General features: G+C 48.4%; 1 protein-coding gene across 10 annotated transcripts in view; it reads left to right on the top strand.

The window, feature by feature from the left end:
* ADAMTSL3 (ADAMTS like 3) overlaps positions 1-25,647 on the top strand; it is a 353,112-nt gene that overhangs the window by 24,274 nt on the left and 303,191 nt on the right. For all 10 annotated transcript variants that reach the window (XR_006218331.1, XR_006218332.1, XR_006218333.1 and 7 more), the window contains exon 3: positions 23,450-23,569. Coding sequence is in view for 6 of the 10 variants with exons in the window: in XM_042987917.1 (XP_042843851.1) it covers positions 23,450-23,569 (120 nt within the window). In the remaining 4 variants the exon portion in view is untranslated. The remainder of the gene's footprint in view (positions 1-23,449; positions 23,570-25,647) is intronic.

Below are 25,647 nucleotides of genomic sequence, written 5' to 3'. Positions count from 1 at the left end.
GTTAATTTTTTTTTTTTGCCCAAGGAAAAATTATTTTATATCCTGTACGGCTCTGTGAAGAGGAAATGAATGCGTTTTCCAGCGGGCTTTGCTGCTTATTAGCCATGAGGATAGACAGCTCTCTTTACCTCGAGAACCTCAGTGTTGACCCCTTATTTGAGAAAGGGGGAATGATGTGAACTTGCCTTGCAGGGCTGATGTGAGGTTACCTTAGATAGACTGTGCCAAGCACTTGGTACATGCCTGGGACGTAGTAGGCCTTCAGGAATGTGGCTGCCCCCTTCCTGCTCTCTCGTTCCTTCACTGAGGACAGCAAGGCCCCCGGAACATGAGACTGTCTTTCCCGGTGACTTCCCCGTGGACGTGTAGAAACCCCACGATGGGCTCTTTTCGGCCTCTTTTTGGCAGCTGGCACCTTCCCCCCCACCCCCCCACCCCACTCCTTCCTCCTGGTCTGGCCTCATCTCCTCAGCCTGGGTTTCTGCCCTAAGCCAAGTAGCAGACGTCTCTCTTTTACAACCTGTCACGAACCCCTGAGTAGATGCAGGCAGGCCTTCGAGCCGCAACGCCGAGCTTCCCTCTAAAACACTTAAAGACACTTTTCATCAGAACAGAGCTGTTTCCAAAAAAAAAAAAAAAAAATTTAATGTTTATTCATTTTTTGAGAGAGAGAGAGAGAGAGAGAGAGAGAGAGAGACACACACACACAACTGGGGGTGGGGCAGAGAGAGCAGGAAACACAGAATCTGAAGCAGGCTCCAGGCTCCGAGCTGTCAGCCTAGAGCCGGACGTGGGGCTCGAACCCACAAACCGTGAGATCGTGACCTGAGCCGAAGTCGGACGCCTGACCGACTGAGCCACCCAGGCGCCCCTGGGCATCGCTTCTAACAGTGGGCGTGAGCTAGGCCTAGGAAAACCGGTGTAGCCACACTGTGTCGTGTTCACACGCGGCTGCTAGGAACGGAAGGCATGGAAGACGCTTCGTGTTCTTAGGTAGCACGCACCACCACAGTGGGGATGTTTGTGCTGTTTTACGGCTCCTTAGTTGTTTGGTTTCATTTTGGCATCGGCGTGCGGGACTTTTGAGGTGCCATCTTGCAGGTAGGCCTCTCACGCTGGTTTGTGTTTGACGGCCATTGTCCTCAGAGCCAATAATTGAGGCGCGGGTGGAGACCCCTTAGCGTGGAGCCTGCGACGCCAACAGGGCCTGATTATCCCTTTCTGAAGCCCCTCCAGGGGTCTCATGCTTAGTCGTGGCCCCAACGCGGCCTCCTGGTGAGTAGGGGGCGCCAGAAACAGCCCCCTGTCTTGGGTCAGTGGGCTTCCTTCTCCTCAAAACTTTCGGGGAAGTAAGGACCACTCCAGGATCCTGTCTTGTGTCGTTCAGTAGAGACGTGATGCCAGTCACAGAGGTAACCCTACCCTTTCTAGTGGCCACATTAATAAGTGAAAAGAAACAAGATCAGTTTTCGCAGTATGTTTCATTTTACCCCAAATACCCAAGTGTTATTTCAACATGTAATCAATACACAACTTCTTCTTTTTTTTTTTTTTAATTATTTTTCACGTTTATTTATTTTTGACAGGGAGAGAGAGCATGAGCAGGGGAGGGACAGAGAGAGAGGAGACACAGAATCTGAAGCAGGCTCCAGGCTCTGAGCTGTCAGCACAGAGCCCGACGCGGGGCTCGAACTCACAAGCCGTGAGATCGTGACCTGAGTCGAAGTCAGACGCCCAACCGACTGAGCCACCCAGGCGCCCCAATACACAACTTCTTAATGTATTGATTTGGTTTTTTTTTTTTTTTCCATCCTGAGTATTTGAAACCAGGTGTTTATTTTCCACTGACAGCCCATGTCAGTTCAGAATACAGGAGTCCCCCTCTTATTCCTGGTCACATTTACCACAGTTTCAGGTCCCTGGGCTCCGCTGCGGCCCTGAGGCAGATGATGCCATTTCTGATGCGTCGTGAGGTCAGTAGCAGCCTCACGCTACGTCGCGCGCCCGCGTCCCTCGCCTCACCTTGTCTCCTGTTCTCGCAGGCGTTGTGTCTGTCACCTCGGCACAGGAAGGGTTATTAGCACAGACGGGGAGGATATTTGGAGAGAGAGATCACATTCACATAACTTTGACTGCAGTGTATCGTTCCAGGTTCTATTTTATTATTGTTTTTTGTTGTTAATCTCGTACTGGGCCTAATTTGTACGTTAAACCTGATCATAGGTATGTACGTATAGAAAAAAAATAGCGTGTACAGGGTTTGGTGTAATCTGTGGTTTCAGGCATCCGTGGGGGTCTCGGGGCAGATAAGGGGGGGATGACTGTAGTCACGTTTCAGATACTCAGTTGCCATGTTGCCTAGTGGCTAGTGGTGTGTCAGACAGTGGGACTTCTCGGGAAGACGTGGGAATCGGCATTCCATGCCCCGTGTCTCCTGCATCACTTCGGCCGCAACTGGCTAATTTCTGGTGTCCTTTGCTCCTTGCAGGGAGATAACCGGGGTGGGGCCGGATCTTCCATGGGCTGGAGTAGGTAGAAGCCCCATTCCCCTTGCTTTTCCGCACCGATTACCTACTTAGGACTTAAATGTGTTCCGGAAAGTTAATATTTACACACAAGTAACTTTGAGTGTTGTTTCAGCACTCCCCAGTGTTAGTTTTTAGGTTGGGAGGTAAAGCAGGCATATAATTAGCATATTTTAAAATTGGCAAAATTTGCCCGAAATGCTCTTATGATAATTGCTTTAGAATATAACTTTCTTGAGGGGAGAATTCTGTCTGTGGCTCTTACTGTCGTGTCCTCAGTGCCTCCCGCATGGCCTGGCACAGACCTGCTGCTCAAAAATACTGAAGGAATGCATCCGTGAATGTGCTAAGGTGTTTTATCTTCCCCGGTGTCCTATTTGTATTGTAGGTTTAGCTATGTTAGCTTTTAAAAAAAATTTTTTTAAATCTTTATGTATTTTTGAGAGAGAGACAGAGTGTGAGCAGGGGAGGAGCAGAGAGAGGGGGGGACACAGAATCTGAAACAGGCTCCAGGCCCCGAGCTGTCAGCACAGAGCCCGAGGTGGGACTCGAACTCACGAACCGTGAGATCATGACCTGAGCCGAAGTTGGACGCTCAACCGACTGAGCCACCCTAGCTATGTTAGCTTTTAAACTTGGATTTGTTTTGAGATTGTATTTGGGATGCAGAATTCTTTTCTGCACATTAAAACATTTTTCTTAATGTTTATTTTTGAGAGACAGAGAGAGAGAGCACGAGAAGGGGGAGGGACAGAGAGAGAGGGAGACACAGAATCTGAAGCAGGCCCCAGGCTCTGAGCTGTCAGCACAGAGCCTGATGCGGGGGTTGAACCCATGAACCGTGAGATCGTGACCAGAGCTGAAGTTAGACGCTTAACCAACTGAGCCACCCAGGTCCCCCCAGTGCACATTTTTAAAGTTAGGATTGCAGTGTGTTCTTTATTTGAATTTAAACATTTGAAAGTCCAGTTTGCTATATTGTGTTTCAGACATGACCCTTGCCAGCAGTGGGTCATATTTTAAAAAGTCTTTGCCAATCCGATAAGCATTTGGAATTTATTTTTTATTGCTGGTGACATTTGTAAGCTTAATAGCTATGTTCATTTCTTCTTTTATGGGTTTCCTATTCATGTTTTTGCCCATTTTTCTATTAAGCTATTCCTCATTTTCTTACTGATTTTTAAAAGTGATTTTAATTAATAGCTAATAGTTAATAACCTTTTCCCTGTTACTTATGTTTGAAATATTTTAATGTTTTATTTTTCACTTAGAAGTTTTTCTGAAAGGAATTTTTTTTAAGTTTTTATTTAAATCCCAGTTAGTTAACATACGGTGTAATATCAATTTCAGGTGTACAATATAGTGATTCAACACTTCAGTACATCACCGGATACTCATCACAAGTACCCTCCCACCTCCCCTCTGGTGACCAGCGGGGTGTTCTCTATAGTGAAGAGTCTGTTTCTTGCTTTACCTCTCTCTTTTTTTCCCCCCTGCTTGTTTTTGTATCTTAAATTCCACCTGTGAGTAAATTCATTGGTAATTATCTTTCTCTGAGTTATTTCACTTAGCATTATACTCTCTAGCTCCATCCATGCCATTGCAAATGGCAAGATTTCATTCTTTTTTTATGGCTGGGTAATATTCATTGTGTGTGGGGCTGTGTGTGTGTGTGTGTGTGTGTGTGTGTGTGTGTGTGTGTGTATGTGTGTGTGTGTGTGGCTGCACCAGTTTGCATTCCCATCAACAGTGTAAGAGGGTTCCCCTTTCTCCACATCCTCACCAACACCTGTTTTTTCCTGTGTTGTGTTGTTAATTTTAGCCATTCTGACAGGTGTGAGATGCTATCTCATTGTAGTTGTAATTTGCATTTCCCTGATGATGAGTGATGTTGCACATCTTTTCATGTGTTTGTTGGCCATCTGTAGGTCTTCTTTGGAAAAGTGTCTATTCATGTCTTCTGCCCATTTCTTAATTGGGTTACTCCTTTTTTTGGTATTCACTTTTAAATTTTACCTAAAATTTTACTTTTGACATTAATTCAATACATATTTTTATGGTTTCTGCCTTTGGAGTTGTGTTTCTAAAGATTTTTCCCCCACACCAAGATTTTATAGGCATTAAACATATTTCATTCTGTCCAGTAGCTATACCAGAATCATTTAAGGTCATGCAATTGTATGGTGATAGCAGATCGAATTGGTTCATGCGACCCTCCCCTCTGAGGCCATTTAAGGCCATCCACCCCTCTGGCAAAGGGGTGATTCTGGGGCTGATGGGCAGGCTGGTCTGGAAAGAGAGTCCAGGCTGTACCAGCTCCTAATGCAGACTGTGCATTAGGATACAGGCTCAGGGCTTTCTCCCGCTGGGAAGAGAAGGGGCTCAGGGGCAGAGGCGACATCTCCTCGTGCCCTAGGAGACCGCCAAGTGGCCAGCTGGTTCTCTGGCGCCTTCAGGGACATCGGTTGTGTGTCCTCCTTGCCCTGGCTGGGATGGCAGCCTGTCGGAGCAGACTCGAGCAGCATCATGGATGCAAGAGCACAGAGGCCCCACATTTAATTCCAAAACCATCCAGGGTCCTTAAGGAGATCCTGCGCCAGCCCCAAATGGCTTTCTTAAACTGAAAATAACTGAGGCTTTCAAAGCGAAAATGCAGTGGGTGAGTTGAAGGAAATGCCAGGGGACGAAACGCTGTGTAACACAGTGGAAAACCACCAAGTGTCAACCGTGAGGGAAATGCTGAGAGCCTTGGAGAGCAGACCCCGACCGAGGATACCTGGTGTCCACACGACAGCCACAGCGGGAGAGAGAGGGAAGGATGGAGAAGAGGCCACAGTGAGGGGACTCGAGGGGAGAGCTTCCTAGAATGAGGAGAAGGCTGGAGCCTAGAGGGTTACAGTCAGGGCCAATGAGAAAAGACCCAAAAGGAGACGTACCCGTATTCTGATAAAACGTTTGACTTCTAAAGATGCCGATGAGAAGCTTTCCAGAGATGCCACATTATCATATTTAAAGTGTCTAGTTTTCAACAAAAATTTGCAACCCAAGCGAACAGGAAAGCATGGCCCATGCACACGAACAGACAGCCATCAAATAGAAATGGCTTTTTAGGAAGCCACATTCTTTGACAAATTCTTAAATCAGCTTTCATACGTACGTTCAAAAATTCCGATGAAAGAAGTGATTTACAATGGGAAGACAGTCAGATGGCTGTTAGACCTTTCTTTCATGATTCTTGATTCTAAAAAAAGGTGTGTATATATATATATATATATATGTATGGCAAGATATGTTTGATGTGATGTATTTGATATGATATAACATATATATTTTAGCCATTATATTTTTCCACATGGAATTGATTTTGGTGCATTGATTGAAGAGGAATCTGAGTTTGCCCTTTTTCCTCCTAATTTACCTATTGTCCTAAAGAATTTCTTGAATGAGCCACGACTTTCCCACTGATATAAGAGGCTGTGTGTATTTAGTGTTAAATATAAACATGCATATACTATAGGTCTAACTTAAAACTTATTCTATTATCTATAAGTAAATACAGGTAATATATCTATAAAGCAACTTATGTAACATGAGTTTTTCCAGTTTTATTCAGAGGTGATTAACATACATCACCGTATGGGTTTAAGATGTGCAGCATAATGGTTTGACTTACATATATTGTGCAATGATTACCACTCTAGGTTCATAACACGATTTTTACTTTATCTTATTTATTTTATTATGTATTTAGTTTTTACTTAATTCTGAGAGAGAGAGAGGGAGAGAAGGGCAGAGAGAGAGGGAGACCCAGAATCCGAAGCAGGCTCCAGGCTCTGAGCTGCCAGCACAGAGCCCGATGCGGGGCTCGAACTCGCAGACCGCGGGATCATGACCTGAGCCGAAGTCGGGTGCTTCACCAACTGAGCCGCCCAGGTGCCCCTAAGGGTCAGTCTTGATTATTTAGATTTTTTTTCTAAAATGTTTTTATGTCTCCTGATGTTTCGAACATATTGGCGTAATTTTTTCCTTGAGTTCTGAGACACGTTGTGGCTCAGTCCCCTCTCTGTTCTCATTGCCACCCCCGGTTCTCTAGCAGGTTCTCTGCCTGCTAGTCTCTCGGCCTTCTGTCTGCCCCCCTCCTGTCTCGTCTCCATAGTCGTAGCCTCGCTTCCCTGCTCAGCGTCAGTCATGTGCTTCCGAAGGTTGAGCACTGACTTCTGGATCTGTCAGCAGACCCCCTTTGCCAGCCCACGCCTGCCTCTCCAGCTCTCCCTTGCTTCTCGCTCGTTCTGTGCCCGGCCACTCGTCCAGCCTGGCCTCTTCTCTCCAGTCTCCTGTTTTGCCCACACCGTTCGTCATGCCCGCGTTCTTCTAGAAGGCTCTGCTCCCCTCTCCTTCTCTCCGTTTCCTCAATTCCTCCTTGTTCTTTACGTGGCAGTGTGGTGGCTCTGGTCTCCAGGATGCCTTCTGTGTGACCTCTGTCCTCGGCCTCGGCCTCATGCGCGTCCCTCTCGCGTGCTCCTGCGGCGTTCTGCCCCTCCTCTCCTGGGAACCCTCCTCACGGGGCTTCAGGCGGCCTGTCCTGTCCCCACCCGGCCGCGGTGGTGCCCCGGAGGACGTGCCCTGTGCCTCGTGTGGCCTCTGATGGTAGCACGGCACCTGCAGAGAGGAGGTCCGCGGAACGCTCACATTAAACACGCGTTTTGGGGGCTTCGTGACGACAAGGCTCATGCTGTCCTACACCGTGCAGCTCCTTAACAATTTAAAGAGCACGGCCATTTGCGTGATTCCATTAAACAGTCACAGCCGTCGGGGAGGTAGGAGGTTTTTACCGCCGCTTTACATGTGAGGAAACGGAGTCTCCCTCCGACAGCACAGGTGCACCTTACGCAAGCTCTCTCCGTGGTGGGCCGGGGGGAAGGCTAGACTGACGTCTGCAGCATTGGCTCTTTCATCCTGAAGATGTGTCATTCTGGGCTTTTCTTTAAACACCGGGCTTCGTGAGGCTGCATCTGAGGGGCCTTTGAGTCACTGAGGGGGGTCACTGTGCTGTTCTCTCCTGGGCCTGCTTTTGCTTTAAGAAAAATGCACTGACTCTTAATCATGGAAGATGCCAGAGTTTTACTTTGACTGCTGGGGATTTTTTTTCTCTTTTTCTTTTCTTTTCTTTTTTGTTTTTGTTTTTTGTTTTTTGTTTTTTGTTTTTAATATATGGAATTTATTGTCAAATTGGTTTCCATACAACACCCAGTGCTCATCCCAAGAGATGCCCTCTTCAATACCCATCACCCACCCTCCCTTCCCTCCCACCCCCCATCAGCCCTCAGTTTGTTCTCATTTTTTAAGAGTCTCTTATGCTTTGGCTCTCTCCCACTCTAACCTCTTTTTTTTTTTCCTTCCCCTCCCCCATGGGTTCCTGTTAAGTTTCTCAGGATCCACATAAGAGTGAAACCATGTGGTACCTGTCTTTCTCTGTATGGCTTATTTCACTTAGCATCACACTCTCCAGTTCCATCCACGTTGCTACCAAGGGCCATATTTCATTCTTTCTCATTGCCACGTAGTACTCTGTTGTGTATATAAACCACAATTTCTTTATCCATTCATCAGTTGATGGACATTTAGGCTCTTTCCATAATTTGGCTATTGTTGAGAGTGCTGCTAGAAACATTGGGGTACAAGTGCCCCTATATATCAGTACTCCTGTATCCCTTGGGTAAATTCCTAGCAGTGCTACTGCTGGGTCATAGGGTAGGTCTATTTTTAATTTTTTGAGGAACCTCCACACTGTTTTCCAGAGCGGCTGTACCAGTTTGCATTCCCACCAACAGTGCAAGGGGGTTCCTGTTTCTCCACATCCTCTCCAGCATCTATAGTCTCCTGATTTGTTCATTTTGGCCACTCTGACTGGCGTGAGGTGATATCTGAGTGTGGTTTTGATTTGTGTTTCCTTGATGAGGAGCGACGTTGAGCATCTTTTCATGTGCCTGTTGGCCATCCGGATGTCTTCTTTAGAGAAGTGTCTATTCATGTTTTCTGCCCATTTCTTCACTGGGTTATTTGTTTTTCGGGTGTGGAGTTTGGTGAGTTCTTTATAGATTTTGGATACTAGCCCTTTGTCCGATATGTCATTTGCAAATATCTTTTCCCATTCCGTTGGTTGCCTTTTAGTTTTGTTGATTGTTTCCTTTGCTGTGCAGAAGTTTTTTTTCTTCGTGAGGTCCCAATAGTTCATTTTTGCTTTTAATTCCCTTGCCTTTGGGGATGTGTCAAGTAAGAAATTGCTACGGCTAAGGTCAGAGAGGTCTTTTCCTGTTTTCTCCTCTAGGGTTTTGATGGTTTCCTGTCTCACATTCAGGTCCTTTATCCATTTTGAGTTTATTTTTGTGAATGGTGTGAGAAAGTGGTCTAGTTTCAACCTTCTGCATGTTGCTGTCCAGTTCTCCCAGCACCATTTGTTAAAGAGACTGTCTTTTTTCCATTGGATATTCTTTCCTGCTTTGTCAAAGATGAGTTGGCCATACGTTTGTGGGTCTAGTTCTGGGGTTTCTATTCTATTCCATTGGTCTATGTGTCTGTTTTTGTGCCAATACCATGCTGTCTTGATGATTACAGTTTTGTAGTAGAGGCTAAAGTCTGGGATTGTGACGCCTCCTGCTTTGGTCTTCTTCTTCAAAATTACTTTGGCTATTCGGGGCCTTTTGTGGTTCCATATGAATTTTAGGATTGCTTGTTCTAGCTTCGAAAAGAATGCTGGTGCAATTTTGATTGGGATTGCATTGAATGTGTAGCTTGTTTTGGGTAGTATTGACATTTTGACAATATTTATTCTTCCAACCCATGAGCACGGAATGTTTTTCCATTTCTTTATATCTTCTTCAATTTCCTTCATAAGCTTTCTATAGTTTTCAGCATACAGATCTTTTACATCTTTGGTTAGGTTTATTCCTAGGTATTTTATGCTTCTTGGTGCAATTGTGAATGGGATCAGTTTCTTTATTTGTCTTTCTGTTGCTTCATTATTAGTTTATAGGAATGCAACTGATTTCTGTACATTGATTTTGTATTCTGCGGCTTTGCTGAATTCACGTATCAGTTCTAGCAGACTTTTGGTGGAGTCTATTGGATTTTCCATGTATAATATCATGTCGTCTGCAAAAAGTGAAAGCTTAACTTCATCTTTGCCAATTTTGACGCCTTTGATTTCCTTTTGTTGTCTGATTGCTGATGCTAGCACTTCCAACACTACGTTAAACACCAGCGGTGAGAGTGGACATCCCTGTCGTGTTCCTGATCAGGGAAAAGGCTCTCAGTTTTTGCTCAGGAGACTTTTTCTAAATTCATACCAACAATACTCCTTTGATACTATAAAAAACGCAGTAACAGTAAAGAACAAAATCACTATACCTACATCTTCTTGCCTGGTTTTCCTCCCGTCATGGGGCATTTTGGAGCTCGCCGAGGCTGGTCACCGTGTTTAACGACGTGGCGAGGAAGCCCTGGGGATGAGAAGGGTGTGTGGAGAACCACACGGTCTCCTGTGAAGGTGGGCGGGAGCCCGGAGCCCGGACTCCCAGCTGCAAATCCGGCTCCCTTTCTAAACTTGACCGCCTGTCACCAGTTGTAACAGGTGTTTGGTGTTTCCAAGTGTGGCTAGTGTATGAGCGTGATCCTCCATGTATCCAGTACCGTGAGTAAAACGAACCCTGTGTTTACTCAGGACTTAAAACTACATGCCATTTTCGTGTCAAACACATATGGAATGGTACGATGATGTTTTCAGCCCACAAAAGAAATGTGGCAACTTACACACGTAAACCTGTATCACGACCCACATCTCAATTGGATCAAAGGCTATAGTTTGTATCTCTGTCTCTCGCTTTCTTTTGTAACGAGAGGCAATGTGTTCATAACGCTTTCTTCTGCTGATTTATGGTAACAGTATGGCTTTGTTACCATTGGGGTTGATGTTAGCATCTTCATTTTATAAAAGTAGCACTTTTTGTTTCCATGAAGTCCTTGGCATTTTATGTGACAGACCCCCCCTCCCCCAGTTTTCACGCAGTTTGTGGAAATTAGGGGGATGCCCTTTTATACACACGGACCAAAGACACCCTGCCTCTGAATCACTCTCTTCCTGTGTCTTGCTTGTTTAAGAATTCCAAAAGACAGGAGCATCCCAACAGCGAACTTGGCTGTTCTGCTGACGTGTTAGCACTGAAAACTTCCTGTCTTGCTAAGCTTAGAAAAACAAACCGGCTTATGATGAATATAAGTGTTTTTCCGAGTATGTGCAAACAGCACATTTCTGTCTTTTCCTTCTCTTGGAAGGCTGCATTTTGGAAGGCTGCATGATTTCAGCCACACAGACGAGCTGTTTCCTGAAAGAAATAAAGCCGTAGGGGTGAGAAAGATCTTGAATAAACACGAATATGTCCCTGGACTGTGTCAGGTTGGGTGGTGTCTCATTACCAAATCGGGAAGAACTGGTAATGCTTTCTGCTGTTTTCTTTTCTTTCCTTTTCTTTTCTTCCTTCCTTCCTTCCTCCTTCCCTCCCTTCCTTCCTTCCCTTTCCTTTCCCTTTTCATTCTCCGTCCTTCTTCTCTCTCTCCCTCTTCCTTCTTTCCTCCCTTCTTTCCTTTCCTTTCCTTTCCTTTCCTTTCCTTTCCTTTCCTTTCCTTTCCCTTTTCATTCTCCCTCCTTCTCTCTCTCCCTCTTCCTTCCTTCCCTTCCCTTCCCTTCCCTTCCCTTTCCTTTCCTTTCCTTTCCCTTTTCATTCTCCCTCCTTCTTCTCTTTCCCTCTTCCTTCCTTCCTCCCTCCCTTTCTTCCTTCCTTCCTTCCTTCCTTCCTCCCTTCCTTCCTTCTTCCTTTCCTTTCCTTTCCTTTCCTTTCCTTTCCTTTCCTTTCCCTTTTCATTCTCCCTCCTTCTCTCTCTCTTCCTTCCTTTCTTCCCTTCCCTTTCCTTTCCTTTCCTTTCCTTTCCCTTTTCATTCTCCCTCCTTCTTCTCTCTTTCCCTCTTCCTTCCTTCCTCCCTTCCTTCCTTCCTTCCTTCCTTCCTTCTTCCTTTCCTTTCCTTTCCTTTCCTTTCCCTTTTCATTCTCCCTCCTTCTCTCTCTCCCTCTTCCTTCCTTCTTCCTTTCCTTTCCTTTCCTTTCCTTTCCTTTCCTTTCCCTTTTCATTCTCCCTCCTTCTCTCTTCCTTCCTTCCTTCCTTCCTCCCTTCCTTCCCTCCTTCCTTCCTTCCCTTTCCTTTCCCTTTTCATTCTCCCTCCTTCTCTCTTTCCCTCTTCCTTCCTTCCTTCCTCCCTCCCTCCCTCCCTTCCTTCCTTCCTTTCCTTTCCTTTCCTTTCCTTTCCTTTCCTTTCCTTTCCTTTCCCTTTTCATTCTCCCTCCTCTCTCTCCCTCTTCCTTCCTTCCTCCCTTTCCTTCCTTCCTTCCTTCCTTCCTTCCTTCCTTTTTCTCTTCTCTTCTTTCTTTTCTTCATGGCTACTGAGTTAATGCAAATTCATACATGAGGGATACGCACAGATTTGCTGATACTCAGTCATGGGCTCTGAGAGACACCAGGCCTGCTGAGTATTCCCTCATCTTCTAGGGCTGTTTTCTGCACACTTTTACGCCATGCTCGTGTTATTGGGGCCTGCTGCCGGCCAGGCTGTGGCTCGCTGGAGGCAGGAGACCTGGGAACAACCAGGGAGGAGCGCCAGGGCCCGGCCTGGCTGGAGTCGGATGCCTGTGGAGGCAGAGTGGCACTTGGGGCCAAGGAGTCCAGGGTCCCACCGCCGCTGTGGGCAGGAGCAGACGAGTCCCTGCGGATCCCCGCCAGGGTCCTGGAGAATGCAGACAGTTTGAAACCTCCAAGGAAAATGGCAGGTTCCAACTTGTCAGTTCAGAAAATTAGAAAATGAAAACAAGTGATTTCTCAAGGGCACCCTGACCGACCTTGGCCTGCCCTGACCACTCCGTTTGAACCTGCGGTTCGTACTTTTCCCCCGAATCTTTTCCCGCGTGACGTGACGGACACCTTACCTGTCTCTTTTGTTCATTTTCTGCTTCCCCTGGTTGAGTCTATAAGCTCCTTGGGAAAAGGGATTCTCGTCTGTTCCCTTGACTGCTGAACTCCCTGTGTCAACAACAGCCCTGGTCCATAGTAGGTGCTTATGAAACACGTGTGGAACCAATACCCTGGACCCAAGAATTGCTTGGATGCGCCCTGCTTGGGGATTACCCCTCTCCGCCACTTTGGTAAAATAAAATGCTTGCTTGTACTTTATTCAAAAAGCAAAAATGCCTTCTCTCTGCCAGAGAGATAATCATGTGTGTTCGTGGTGAAGAGGCTGTGGGAAAATGCACCCTCCACTTTCGGATCAAAGTGCAGGTCCCAGTGGCCACACTGGGCCTGAGGGTGCTGCTTCCTGAATGTCGAGGCCCCGTCACGGAGCAGGGAGGGTCGTGGATGTGGCCCCAAAATACCAGTTTGCCACGGTCGTTCCCACATAGCGCCCTCACCCCACAGTGGCTGCTCCTGGTCCTTAGAAACTGGGGGTCCCCCTCCTCTGCCGACTTCTGGGGTGACTGGACCAGGGGGTGGGGTGGTGGGAGAGGGACGGCCTGGGTTAGCGAGTTCACAGTCTAGCCAGGTTTGAGATGACCATGCACCTGGTGTTTTTTTTTTTTCCTTTAAGAATTTTTTTTTCATGTTTTCGTTTATATTTGAGAGAGATGGAGCCGAAGCAGGCTCTAGGTTCCATGCTGACAGCACAGATATGGGGCTCAAACCCACAAACCGTGAGATCATGACCTGAGCTAAAATCAAGAGTCAGACGCTCAACTGACTGAGCCACCCAAGCGCCCCATAACATCACTGATTCTTTTGTTTAAAATATTAAAAAAGAGTTTTTAATGCCTTATTTATTTTTGCGAGAGAGAGAGAGAACGAGAACAAGTGAGGGGGAGCAGAGAGTGAGGGAGACACAGAATGCAAAGCAGGCTCCAGGCTCTGAGCTGTCAGTGCAGAGCCCGACGCGGGGCTCGAACCCACGAACCATGAGATCATGACCTGAGCCGAAGTTGGACGCTTAACCGACTGAGCCACCCAGGCGCCCCTAGTGTTTTTCTTTACCAGTAGAGCCCTGTTTGGGGGACACAACGTTCAGTGTTTTTCCCCTGAGGTATTTTAGGGCAGAGTTATTTCCATGCGACATTTTGCTAATTGAAGCTGATTCCAGTGGGTCAGCTTACTTCAAGGTCTTGAAAAATGAACTCTTAAATAAAATTGTTTTGGGGGTGGGCTCCAGGAGAGGAGGATCTGGATTGTGTTTATTGGCAGGGCGAGGCTTTCCTTCCTCTCCAGGCTGAGAGTCATCGTGGAGCTCTGAAATAGCCCCTTGTGAAGGGCCAGCGTGGTATTCAGGCAGAGCATTTTGGTCTTTCTGTGGTGGAGAGAATATTCTGGCGTCAGTCATGCAGGGCCCTGCGGGGGCGGAGGGGGTGACCTGTGTGGCTTTGACGGGGAAAGAAAGTTAATTGTCGGATGTCTTCCGTGCACAAAGCCCAGCTCTGAGCACTAAAGACGGCTGAAAGATGGGGGGAGGGAGTAGGACTCCTTTGCCAGGTTTTCTCCTTTAGGTAGCCAGAGATGAAGTCTGTTCCAACACGATCTTTTCACCCATGACTCTTGGTTCTGCTTTGTCAGTGCTGTTTAAGATGTGTTCGCCTGTGTGTGTGTGTGTGTGTGTGTGTGTGTGTGCGTGCGTGTGTGTCTGTGTAGGGGGAGAGGGGAGGGAAGGAGAGAAAGAGAAAATTAGAGAGTACATATTTAGAGGCAGGATGACTAGTGCTGTGAATGATGTTTATCAGCTCCAAATTCCAGTTTGCGAGCAAGAGTCTTAACGTGATAAATTCAGGGAAAGACCTTCTGTGTTTAGCAGCTCGTTCTGAATATGCACGCCCAAAGGCACCCCCCTCCCCACTCACAGCTCCAGGAGGGATCCAGGAGGGTCTGCCGTTCAGATTTCTTTGGCAAACGTGACCCAGAGTGACGCTGAAGTTTGAAACTACATGGCATTTTACCCGAAGTGTACTGAGATGTTTATCCAAATGTCCAGTCTTTCAGCCCAGCGATATTAAGAGAACGTATTAATTAGTTGCTGGTGAGTGGGGAAGACAAATCTTTTTAAATTTTTTTTTTAAGTTTTATTTATTTATTTTGAGAGAGCATGTGCGTGAGCAGGGGAGGGGCAGAGAAAGAGAGGGAGAGAGAGAATCTCACACCAACTCCACACTGTGAGCCCAGAGCCCAACGTGGGGCTTGAACTCAAGAACCATGAGATCATGACCTGAGCTGAAATCAAGAGTCTGCCACTTAACCGACTGAGCCACCCAGGCACCCCGAGAAGACAGATCTTAAGTCCCTAGCATTAATTTGTAAAAACTAACAACAACAACAAAAAAAAAACCCCGCTAAAATTTTCTTTCAGCCCGCTTTTCCAATCCTGCCAAAGTAAATATTACCATATTTAATCAGGGAGCGTTGGGACACCTAAGAGTTTGAAAAGTCTTGGAATGATGACATCCTCCTTGAAAAAACAAAATGGAAGGCTTTTCGTTTTGTTTTGTTTTTAACCTTCAGGTTCAAGAAACAAAATGCACGTTGTGCTTTTTGGAATGAAACTGTAGTTGTAGTATGCTGAGCTTAAATAGAATTGGTTAACCTGATTTCCACCTTCGTGGGCTTTGGAAGGTGCAAACTGTAAGGTCCTGTGCCATCCAGGCCGCTCCAGAGAACATAGTCCCTGCAGACTGTCCCCGAGGTCTGGGGGTTCTGACTGCCGCACCTACAGGGCACTCTTCTGGACTCATCGAATGTTACCATTGAAAGGCGTGGTCCCAACCTCCCATCCAGGTAGTGAGCTCGCACCCACAGATCTTGGTTGCCATGAATAGAGATCGACTTCCTGTGCACTGATGTTCCAGACGGGAGCCTTGCCGGTTTTCTGCTAAGCGCTGGTGTCTTGAGGAACCGTCCGTCCTGCATCAGTGGCTCAGGGCTTTGCTTTCAAGGGGTTCGCTTCTGTCCCAACCTTACTAAGATCTGGTGGGATCTCGGCTCTCCCGTGTACCACCTTACTTCGTGGGCTGTATCATCGCGGATGTGAAGCATCTGGCAAGGTGTTTCTTGAACCCCTAAGTGGCCGACATGGAGACATCTGAAATGAAGGGACCGTCAGCCCGGAGACAGGCTCTTGGTGGCTTGGTAAGGGGCCCGGCCACCGGCCCTGTTCCTGCTCCGTGTGTGTTGCAGTCAGAAGGATGCACAGAGGGCGTGCTGCTGAGATTTGGGCTGACACAAAGCCACGCGACAGCGACGTGGCCGTCGGTCAATGGAGCTGGGATCCAAAGCCTCGACGGGCCGGAGGGTCTTGAGAGTGTGGATGGCGGGGAACGGTGCGGTCTGGCTCTCAGACTGCGGGGTCGTGGCTTCGCAGTGGCACGTGGCTCAGAGGCTTGGTGGCCTTCACTGAGCGTGAGTCTGTAGAGGTTAGCGGCGTGGCATTCGGAGGGAGGGAGATGGATGTTCCATGTCACATGTGTGTTCCGAACAAGCTGGGAGAGGTGCTTAAACAGGAGTCACACTGTGTAGAAGTCACTGCTTGACTTTTGAGGCACGTGGGGCCCCATTCTGTGCTGTAGGACGTCCTCTTCTCCTTCTGGCTCTCTCTCCTTCTGGTATGTCAGCCAGACCTTTTGCTCAGTCCTGATAGGCATTCCCCATCCTTATGGAGTACAGACTGAGGCCTGGGACACTGAAATCTGGTCCTTGACTTGCCATCACATATTCACTCCCTCCTGCCAGAGTCAGAGCCTTCAGCTGGAGGGGGACGGGGCGGGGGGGGGGGGGGACACAGCTGCATCCCCAGGTCTCAGATTCACAGTCCCTGGAGGGGCCATTTGGATTCTTCCTGACCCCGTCCCTGGTGACTCGGCAGCTGTGGACAGTGGCTGGGGGGATGATGCATTCTGGCAGCTTCTCTCTGGGCCCTGGATCTGTGCCCTGGGAAGATTGCACGCTTCCTGGCCCGGCTTCCCTCCCCCTGCCTTCCCTCTGACTCTCGCTACTTAAGGGCCTGACATCTTGGGTCACCTTGTCCCGCGAGGAGCCGCGCACTGCCACCCCCCTGACACGTAGGAAGTCTGCTGCCTTCTGGGTGACGATGTTGGTGCTGCAGCCACCAGTGAACTCAGCCGGTTCTCCCGAAGGAAGAAGGTCCACTCTTCCGCAGACTGGTTTCCCCAGAGGGAGGCAGGGAAGCCAAACAGAGGTGAACTTGCCCTTGGCAGCTGGGAGCTCACGTGCCCCCCTGCACAGACCACCTGCCCTCCCGTGTCTGGGTTTCTTTGGGTGAAATGAGGTGAATGGCACCCATGTTGCAGGGTGCATGTGAGGACACAATGAGACCGTCTACACAAACCCTGTCTGACAGCGATGCTCGGTAGGCTTGATTTCCTTCTTCCCCAGCTTTCTCTCCAGAGGGCCTCTAATGAATGCCTTGTTGGACGGTCGGAGATGCGGGCTGGGATTAAAGCATCTCTAAAGTTCCTCGCATTCTGTCATTCTGGCACTCCGATGCTCACTGTGTGCGGACTCTGGAACCCAGCTCAGCACGTGTGTGTTTGGAAGGGAGGTTCAGGGGGCGGCTGGGGGAGAGGGCGGCCAGAGGGCAGTGCTGGTGGCCAGGGCACCTCATACCTCCACTGGGGAGCAGTGGACCTCTTCTGACCAGTTGGGCGTCTATGAACTTGCTAGATTCTGACACATCCCTGTTGCCTTGGTAAGGGAGGGAGCTGCTCATCATGAAAGGTATTCAAGTAGAGGCTGCAGGGTGTCTGGCAGGATTTCTGAGGTAGACAGGCTGGATTAGATCCCTGAGAAGGTCGTTTCAAGTGCTGGGCGTTCATAACCCTGGGATGACACAGTACAGCTCTTCAGACGTCAGGCAGCCATGGCCGTGCCCTGTGACCTTGGTGCGGCCTCGTTGTCATCCCAGGGAAGGGACTTGGGCTGTACCAAAGCTATAGAATCAACTCCAGAATGATTGGAAATTTCCTCAGGAGTAAGGGACTTGATAAAAGGAGTCGAGTGCAGAGTCTTTTTTTTTTTAATTTTTTTTTAATGTTTATTTTTTGAGAGAGAGAGAGAGAGACAGAGCTTGAGCGGGGGAGGGGCAGAGAGCGAGGGAGACACAGAATCCGAAGCAGGCTCCAGGCTCCGAGCTGTGAGCACAGAGCCCGATGCGGGGCTCGAACCCACGAGCTGTGAGATCATGACCTGAGCCGAAGCCGGACGCTTAACTGACCAAGCCCCCCCAGGCGCCCCAAGTGTAGTCTTCATTGTCAGTAACAAGGACTGGGATGCGGGTGTGGGTGTGGAGAAGGATCTGCCTGGCCCGGGGACCGGTGACCCTGAGCCCGCTTGCTTGGCCCGGGGACCAGTGACGCTGAGCGTCTACAGTTGGAGCTGGGGCTGCTGAGCAAGCCGGCCCTGGCCTGCGGGGCTTGGGTCGTGCGGTCCGCCAGTCTTTCCTTCCCGCTGCCCACACACCTACCGTGGGGGCACGGCAGATGTGGTAGAGACCCTTTTCTCAGCCTTAGGGAACTTCCCCCAGAACGCAGCACCAATGTGGTCCTGGCAGGAGAGGCAGAAGCCTGGGCAGGAATAACACGCGGGGCAAACATACCTCGTTTTACCCAACCTGAGCTTAAGCAGAAAAAAAGAAAGCTCACGAAAGGAGCTTATGAAAGGTCTGTAGATGTTTTGAACAGTCTAGAAACACAGCGATGAATGCTCTGGCTACGGAGGAGTGTCGTGGTGTTACAAAAGGAAGCTCAGAAGATTTCAGGGACGCCCGGCTCAGGACGGCCCCACCTTGCCAGCGAAGGCGGCCGGTGGGGAGAAAATGTGGGCCATGCATTCTTTCAGGTGTGGGACGGTTCCAGAGAGGCCCAGGAAGCAGCAGCTCTGAGGCCAGAAAGCCTACTTGGGAAGCAGGGTGATAGAAACAGGTGTGTGATCTCAGGCCCCATTAGAAGGGTGTCTAAGGAGTAAGCCCAGGGAAGACGGAGGGTCCAAGTCAGGAGTCCGCCAGTGGGTGTGGTGGGGTAGACTTAATTCGCCTTTATGACAGCCAAGCCTCTCCACGCACAGCGTGGACCCCATTCCTCCTATCTTCTCAAGGGCTTGGCACCTGCAGTGTCTCGTCTCCTCCACGGTCCCTCTTACCACTGGATGATTCCCATAACCCAACAGACGTGCTCTGGTTTCTCCCGTCTTTACCAGTTCTGCCCGTACCTGCGCGTTCCCTCTAGCCGTTGCCCGGTTCTAAGGGTCCCTTCCTGGTCTCTTCTTCCTCTTATCTTATCCACTCCTCAAACCATTTCCGTGGTCCCTGCAACTTCACTGTACCTCCTCTTGTCCAGGTCAACAATGACCTCCTTCTTGCCAGACCCAGTGGACCCATCTCTGGTCTCATCTTATTCAGTCTCCCAGGGCCGTTCAAGGTAGTCGGTTGCTCTATTTGATGCTGAACCCATCCATGGTCCCATATTTGTCTTTTTCCCCCCTTTATTCCTCTCTAAATGATTACCAGTTTTAATCTCTTTGGCTGGCTCCTCCTCTACTCACGGCTAGACATTCGAATTGTGGAGGGTCCCAGACAAAGCCCTCTTGTCTCTTTTCTCTTTCGGGAGGTGTGTATCTATGAAAACGTAAACAATGACTTCCAGATCTCTGGCTTCAGGCTGAGACTGCTTTTCTGAGCTCCAGACTTGCACATGACACAGCCAACGCAAGCTCTCCACTTGGATGCCACGAAGGCGTCTCAGACGTCACGCGACTCAAACACAGCTATCACCTCTCTGCCCCTCTCTTCCTGCTGGGGCTGCCCATCTATGGTGTTCCTTTATGGCCTGCTGCTCAGGCCAAAACCCCAGAAATTATCTTTGATTCTTCCCTTCTTCTCACCCACCAACAACTCTTGGAGGATCTACTTCTGGCCTATTCAGCTCTTCCTTCTCCACTGGCATCATTTCGTCCGGGGAGTCATCTCTTCTCACCTGGATCAGTGCAGCCGCCTCCCAGCTGGTCTTTATGGCTCCATTGCTGCCTCCTCTAACCCATCCTCCATGAAGCAGTCAACCTTTGAGATACTCCTGGTGGTTCTCTAACCCCTTGCCTGGGCCCACAGTGCTCTGAATGTCCTGCCTCTTCCTTCCATTCTCTCTTGTCTCCCCTTCAGCTGCTCTCTTCTTCATCCACACGGGATCAGCCTCACTGACTCTTTCTGAAAACTCAACTTTATTCTCCTGTCACCCTGTTTGCTTCCTTTAGAGCACGAAGAACTTTCTTCCTCTTGTTTATGGATTTGTATACATACTAGGTGTCTTTTCGCCTTAGAAGGTAACCTCCATAAAAACAAGGACCTCCTCTTTCTTGTTCCTCAGTGTACCCAGAGCTCTTAGAATGGTTCCAGGCATATAGTAGGTGCTCAGTAAATACATGTGGAATGTATAGGTCACTAAATATAAATCACTATAGTAGGGGGCCCCTTGTATTCAGGGAGCTGTTTTCAGGTGATGCTCCCAGACACCTCCCAACGACCCCCCCCCCACTTTTGGTAACTAGATCTGTGTCTTCACACATAGCTGTTCATGGGTTCTGGGCCTGGCTTCTGCTCTGTGGTGCCAGGCACACATGGCAAGTCTCCTTAGGCATTTAAAATTATCATTCTATGAACACTGAAGGCAAAAGTGGCAAGTCACAATTACAGCAACTAATTCTCATGGACTATTCGCTAGGCATTTTAGTAATCAGGTTACCTGAACTGTCTTAAGATGAAGTCCATCATTTTCTCGCAGTTATGCAAGATTTCCCCTGAGCTTTACCTAGATGTGTTTTTCTTTGGTGAGAATAATTGATCTTTGACACATATTCAGACTTCCCAGGAAACATACACAGATGTAAGAAATTGTATCATTAAATTCACCTCCTATTTCCACATGGACTTTTTTATTCCCATCTCACTGTTTTTTTAATTAAAAAAAATTTTTAACCTTTATTTTTGACGGAGACAGATTATGAGCAGGGGAGGGGCAGAGAGAGAGGGAGACACAGAATCTGAAGCAGGCTCCAAGCTGTCAGCACAGAGCCTGACGCGGGGCTCAAACTTGTGAACTGTGAGATCATGACCTGAGTCAAAGTTGGACAGTTAACCGACTGAGCCACCCAGGCACCCCTCACTTTTGTTTTTTAAGCCTGATAAAATTGAAAGATTGGAAAAGCAGGTCAGAAAGCAGAAGGTAATCAGCCATAGCTATAATCAAGCTATTTTTTTTCCTGTGCTAATAAATACCGAGGAGTGAAAACGTTAGTACTGGAGAGGTTTTTGCTTTTTCTAGTATTTCATGTTGAGAGCCATAAGAGAGCACTAAGATGTGTGAGAGCCATGTTGTCTCTGTGGGGTCTGTGGTATTAGCTCCTCTTCCTTTTCCTTCCCAGGCCACTTAGAGATAATGTCCAGCAGTGATCAGAACGCTGGCTGGCCGGGTGTGATAGATGCAGTCTGTACCCCTGGCGGGGCCTGGACAGACTTCCCTGCCAGACTCTTAACACCCTGGCTTTGCTGCAGGCTGCAAGTGACCCCATAACTTTGGCAACACAGCCTTCCCCACAGAAGCTGGCATGATAGAGAAAACCTGCCCAGAACACAGCGGTGGTCTGAACACTGAGGTGACAGGCCTGTGTCAAGGGAGGCTTTGCTGCTTAACAGAACTTTTAAAATTTTTTTTTTTAACGTTTACTTATTTTTGAGACAGAGAGAGACAGAGCATGAACAGGGGAGGGGCAGAGAGAGAGACACACACAGAATCTGAAACAGGCTCCAGGCTCTGAGCTGTCAGCCAGAGCCCGACGCGGGGCTCAAACTCACGGACCGTGAGATCATGACCTGAGCTGAAGTCGGATGCTTAACCGACTGAGCCACCCAGGTGCCCCAGAACTTTTACAGGTGATCTTCCTATTTTCCTCACTTCAGACTAGAGTAATCCAGACTCAAGCAAACCACTCTGAGGGAAAGCAAGGGGGACGTGGGGATGCATGGCTCTGGGAAGATTCCTGTCACCCAGTTGGTGCTGAAACCCTCGTGTGAATGAAATTTAATAAGAAAATCTTGAAATGTTTGTGAACAGTCTAGGGCTAACCAAAAGAGAGAGTTATCTGTTCTATGTGCCTTCACAAAGGTATCACATACTGATTTCTCTCTCTCTTTTTTTAAAGTTTATTTATTTATTTTGAGAGAGAGAGAGCTTGTGAGTGAACACACAAGAAGGGCGGGGGCGGGGGGATCCCAAGCAGGCTCTGTGCCGTCAGCACAGAGTCCAACGCGAGGCTCGAGTTCACGAACTGCGAGTCCATGACCTGAGCTGAAACCAAGAGTCAGATGCTTGACCTGACGCCACCCTGGCGCCCCTGCTTTCTCTTCTTAAAGCGTGGTGTTCAAGTGGATGTTTTGCTTTAACCAGAGTTCCTGCTTCAGTTTGAGAATGTGACCATTGGGGGAGCAGAGGTATTTGAGGGGGGCTTTTATTGCTCACTCTTCCTGTTTGCAGAGAGTGTTTTCCTCAGAGTAACACCTGTGGCCTCTTGGATTCTTAACTCCTGCCCAAGCAGGCAGAGTGAGGTCCCCTGTGGGAGACGTAGTCCTTGATCGGTGTCCTTGGATCGGATGGGGCTGCACACTGGGGGCTCCCCACCTCCCGTGTCTCTTTCATCCATTTTCAACAGTCAAGGCAGCGATCCTGGGAGACACCGTGTAGCCTCCAGCACCTTCTCGCTTGGGCTTCTCCAGGCTGGAGGTGATGCCAAGTGATGGTAGCAAGTCCACTGGTCGTTGTACCCAACCCATAGTGTCTAAGAGATGACGTCCTCCCTCCTGACTCCCCTCAACCCTGACGGCCGGGGCTTATGTCTAATGCTTCAGACGCCAGCGTATGAGCTTTTCCTTGAACCAAATGGAGTCTTCCTGCAAGAGCCATGTTTATTTCATCTTGGATTTTTACATAAACATACAAAGCATTAGGAGAAAGTAAAGTCTCAAAGGAAATATGCCAAAACAATTAAACGTGGTTATTATAGGTTGAAGGGATTATGGGGCGATCTGTTTTCTTTTGTGTTCCTCCGTATCTTCAAAGGTTTCTTCGATGAATGTGGATTTCTTTTGTAGTAGGGAAAAAAATTTGTTTCTCACTCCTTCACCAAACAAAAACAGGAAGGAAGGAAGACAGGGAGGAAGGAAGCAAAAGAAAGAAAGTCCTACAAACAATGGATTTGTAACAACAACACTTAATAATCAAGTTAACCGCAGGGCGCCTGAGCGGCTCAGTCAGTTGAGCGTCTGACTTCAGCTCAGGTCATGATCTGTGGGTCTGTGAGTTTGAACCCTGCATCGGGCTCTGCGATCACAGCTCGGAGCCTGGAATCTGCTTTAGATTCTGTGTCTCCCTCTCTCTGCTCCTTCCCTGCTCATACCTCTCTCTCTCCTTCTCTTTCTCTCAAAAGTAAATAAACATTAAAAAAAAAAATTTTTTTTTAAATAATCAAGTTAACCACACTGTAGCTGAATCATTGGAGGGTTGTGGGGAGGGGGCAGGTGTCGGGGAATAAATAACCGTGTGCGCCATTTTGAGGTGAAGCTGTGTGATATCCTAGCCTACCGGTGCCTCAACACAGACACCTGGTGCGTCTCACCTTGGCCTTTACTAAGAGAGGTCACTTCCCTTTTCTTAGTACAGACTTTAGTGGGTACAATCACGGTTTTTCGGGGGTGCTCACTGGAGCCTCGTTTGTAACCAGGTGACCTTGCCTTTCAGACCGCAGCAGAGAAGTCTCCAGGAGCATATTTCCTTCCTGAGTTTGCACTTTCCCCTCAGGGAAGTTTCCTCGAAGACACGACCGGGGAGCAGTTCCTCACCTACCGCTATGATGACCAGGTAAGAACCTCATAAAAGAGCTTACCTTTGGCTTTGCCATTTGCCGACGGGCAGGAAGTGGTTTCTCAAAAATAACTTCAAAATAATTGTATTTTCCCCCTTGGCACAGCTAACACAATACGCCTTTGACTCTCTGGAGGGATCCCGAGACTGCTGGCCTGCCCATGCTTGTATACAATTTCCTACACAATGTGTGGCTCTTGCTCTGGTGGGGAGGTTGGCTTGAGTCACTTTTTCTTATTTTCATCAGAAATATACATGACGGCTTCGTTCATTTTACTCATCACCAAATTTATTATTCAGTTCTGAAGTTGTCCAACGGCACTGTTTTCTGTTTTCTTTCTTTTTGTTTTTTTAAATATAAATTATTGTCAAATTGGCTTCCATACAGCACCCAGTGCTCATCCCAACAAGTGCCCTCCTCAGTGCCCATCACCCATTTCCCCTCTCCCCCGCCCCCCGTCTACCCTCAGTTTGCTCTTAGTCCTTAAGGGTCTCTTATGGTTTGCCTCTCTCCCTCTCTGTAACTTTTTTTTTTTAACCTTCCCTTCCCCTGTGGTCTTCTGTTAAGTTTCTCAAAGAGCACTGTTTTCTGATTAGGCATTAATTTTTTCTCTCTCTTAGCTTTTACCTCCTTTCTTTTAACTGTGCTGACATTGATTTTTTTTTTCCCTTCCCAAGCCCATTTTCCAGAAGGGAACAGGGTAGAGGTGGCTGTGTGTGTGTGTGTGTGTGTGTGTGTGTGTGTGTGTGTGTGTGTGTGTGTTTCAAGGACTTCCCGACGGCTCACTGCGGAACAAGGCTGTGCCTGGCGGAGGCGTGCAAGCTGGGCACTGGGCGTCGTGATTCTCTTCCACTCAAGGCTCACGTTGTCGCTTTAACGGCGTTAAGGGTCATACACATCTTTGAGGTCACTCACACCTTGTCTTCAGCAGTGTGGGTCAACTCTGCCAGATGCAGAGGGTTCTACCCGGTAGGGCCTGAATTCACTGGGCGGTAGGGGAGGGTTTTGGAGGATTTGGTGGATCTTGGTACCCACAGGGCCGGGTGCAGATGCAGAACGGGGCTACACTGTGTTCTCAGGGCACACGATGGGGTGGAAGAAGACGGGCCTATGACCGAGGTGTCCTCCTCTGTGTGGTCAAAGCTGGCAAGTTCGGGCTTGAGTGCAGCAGCTGGTTCGCAGGTGGAAGGTGCTCCTCAGGAGCAGAGGCTCTGGCAACGTGGGCAGATGTGAGACGTGACAGCAGGGAGCGGTCCGGCTGTGGGCAGGCCGTTCCGATCCTCTAAGCTGCTGCTGAGTGGCCTGTGCTCGGGGCATTTGGCCGTGGGGCTGGGGTTGGGGTGAGCCTCACGGGGACCCACCTGTGGGCAGGGAGCTACCCGGGGGCTCAGGGGCAGGAGTGAAATAAAGACTAGTTGTTTTTTTAAGTCTGTTTGTTTTGAGAGAGAGAGAGCAGGGGAGGGGCAGAGAGAGAGAGGGAGAGAGAGAATCCCAAGCAGGCTTCGCACTGTCAGTGCAGAGCACGATGTGGGGCTCAAACCCTCAAACGGTGAGATCATGACCTGGCCTGAAACCAAGAGTTGGGTGTTTAACCGACTGAGCCCCCCCGGCTGCACCGAGACCAATTTTTAATAAAAGATTTCGACATGCAATCAGGATTTTCAAGTGTCTTGGGAAATGAGTGTGTGAATAGTTACTGTGGGCAGCAGGGCTGGGCAAGGGATGATCCCGTGTTCACATAATGGGGCCCAGTTAACACTTTGGATGGGCTTTGGGGCCTGGTTGCTATGTTCTCATTAAGTTGCTTTCTGCCCTTCTCCCTGGTGGATTTTTACAGGGCCTGTAATTTATGGCTCCTTGTAATCGAGAAATCAATGATCCAACAGGTTTTCATAGGAGAACTTCAGGGAACTAATTGAGAAGGCATTACGTGATAAAAGAGGGCATCTGGAAAACCATGAGCTACGTACTTTTTAATTAAAGAGTGGTTAATGCCGCTCCAGGTTCTACAGACATTATCCTTAATATAATAACAGTGTACGAGCTGGAGGAAAGTAAGTTCCCTCAGCCTTTT

Source organism: Panthera tigris, chromosome B3, assembly GCF_018350195.1.
Source record: "Panthera tigris isolate Pti1 chromosome B3, P.tigris_Pti1_mat1.1, whole genome shotgun sequence".
NCBI lineage: Eukaryota > Metazoa > Chordata > Mammalia > Carnivora > Felidae > Panthera > Panthera tigris.
The sequence above is the reverse complement of the archived record's forward strand: the minus strand, read 5'-3'. Positions and strand labels throughout refer to the sequence as shown.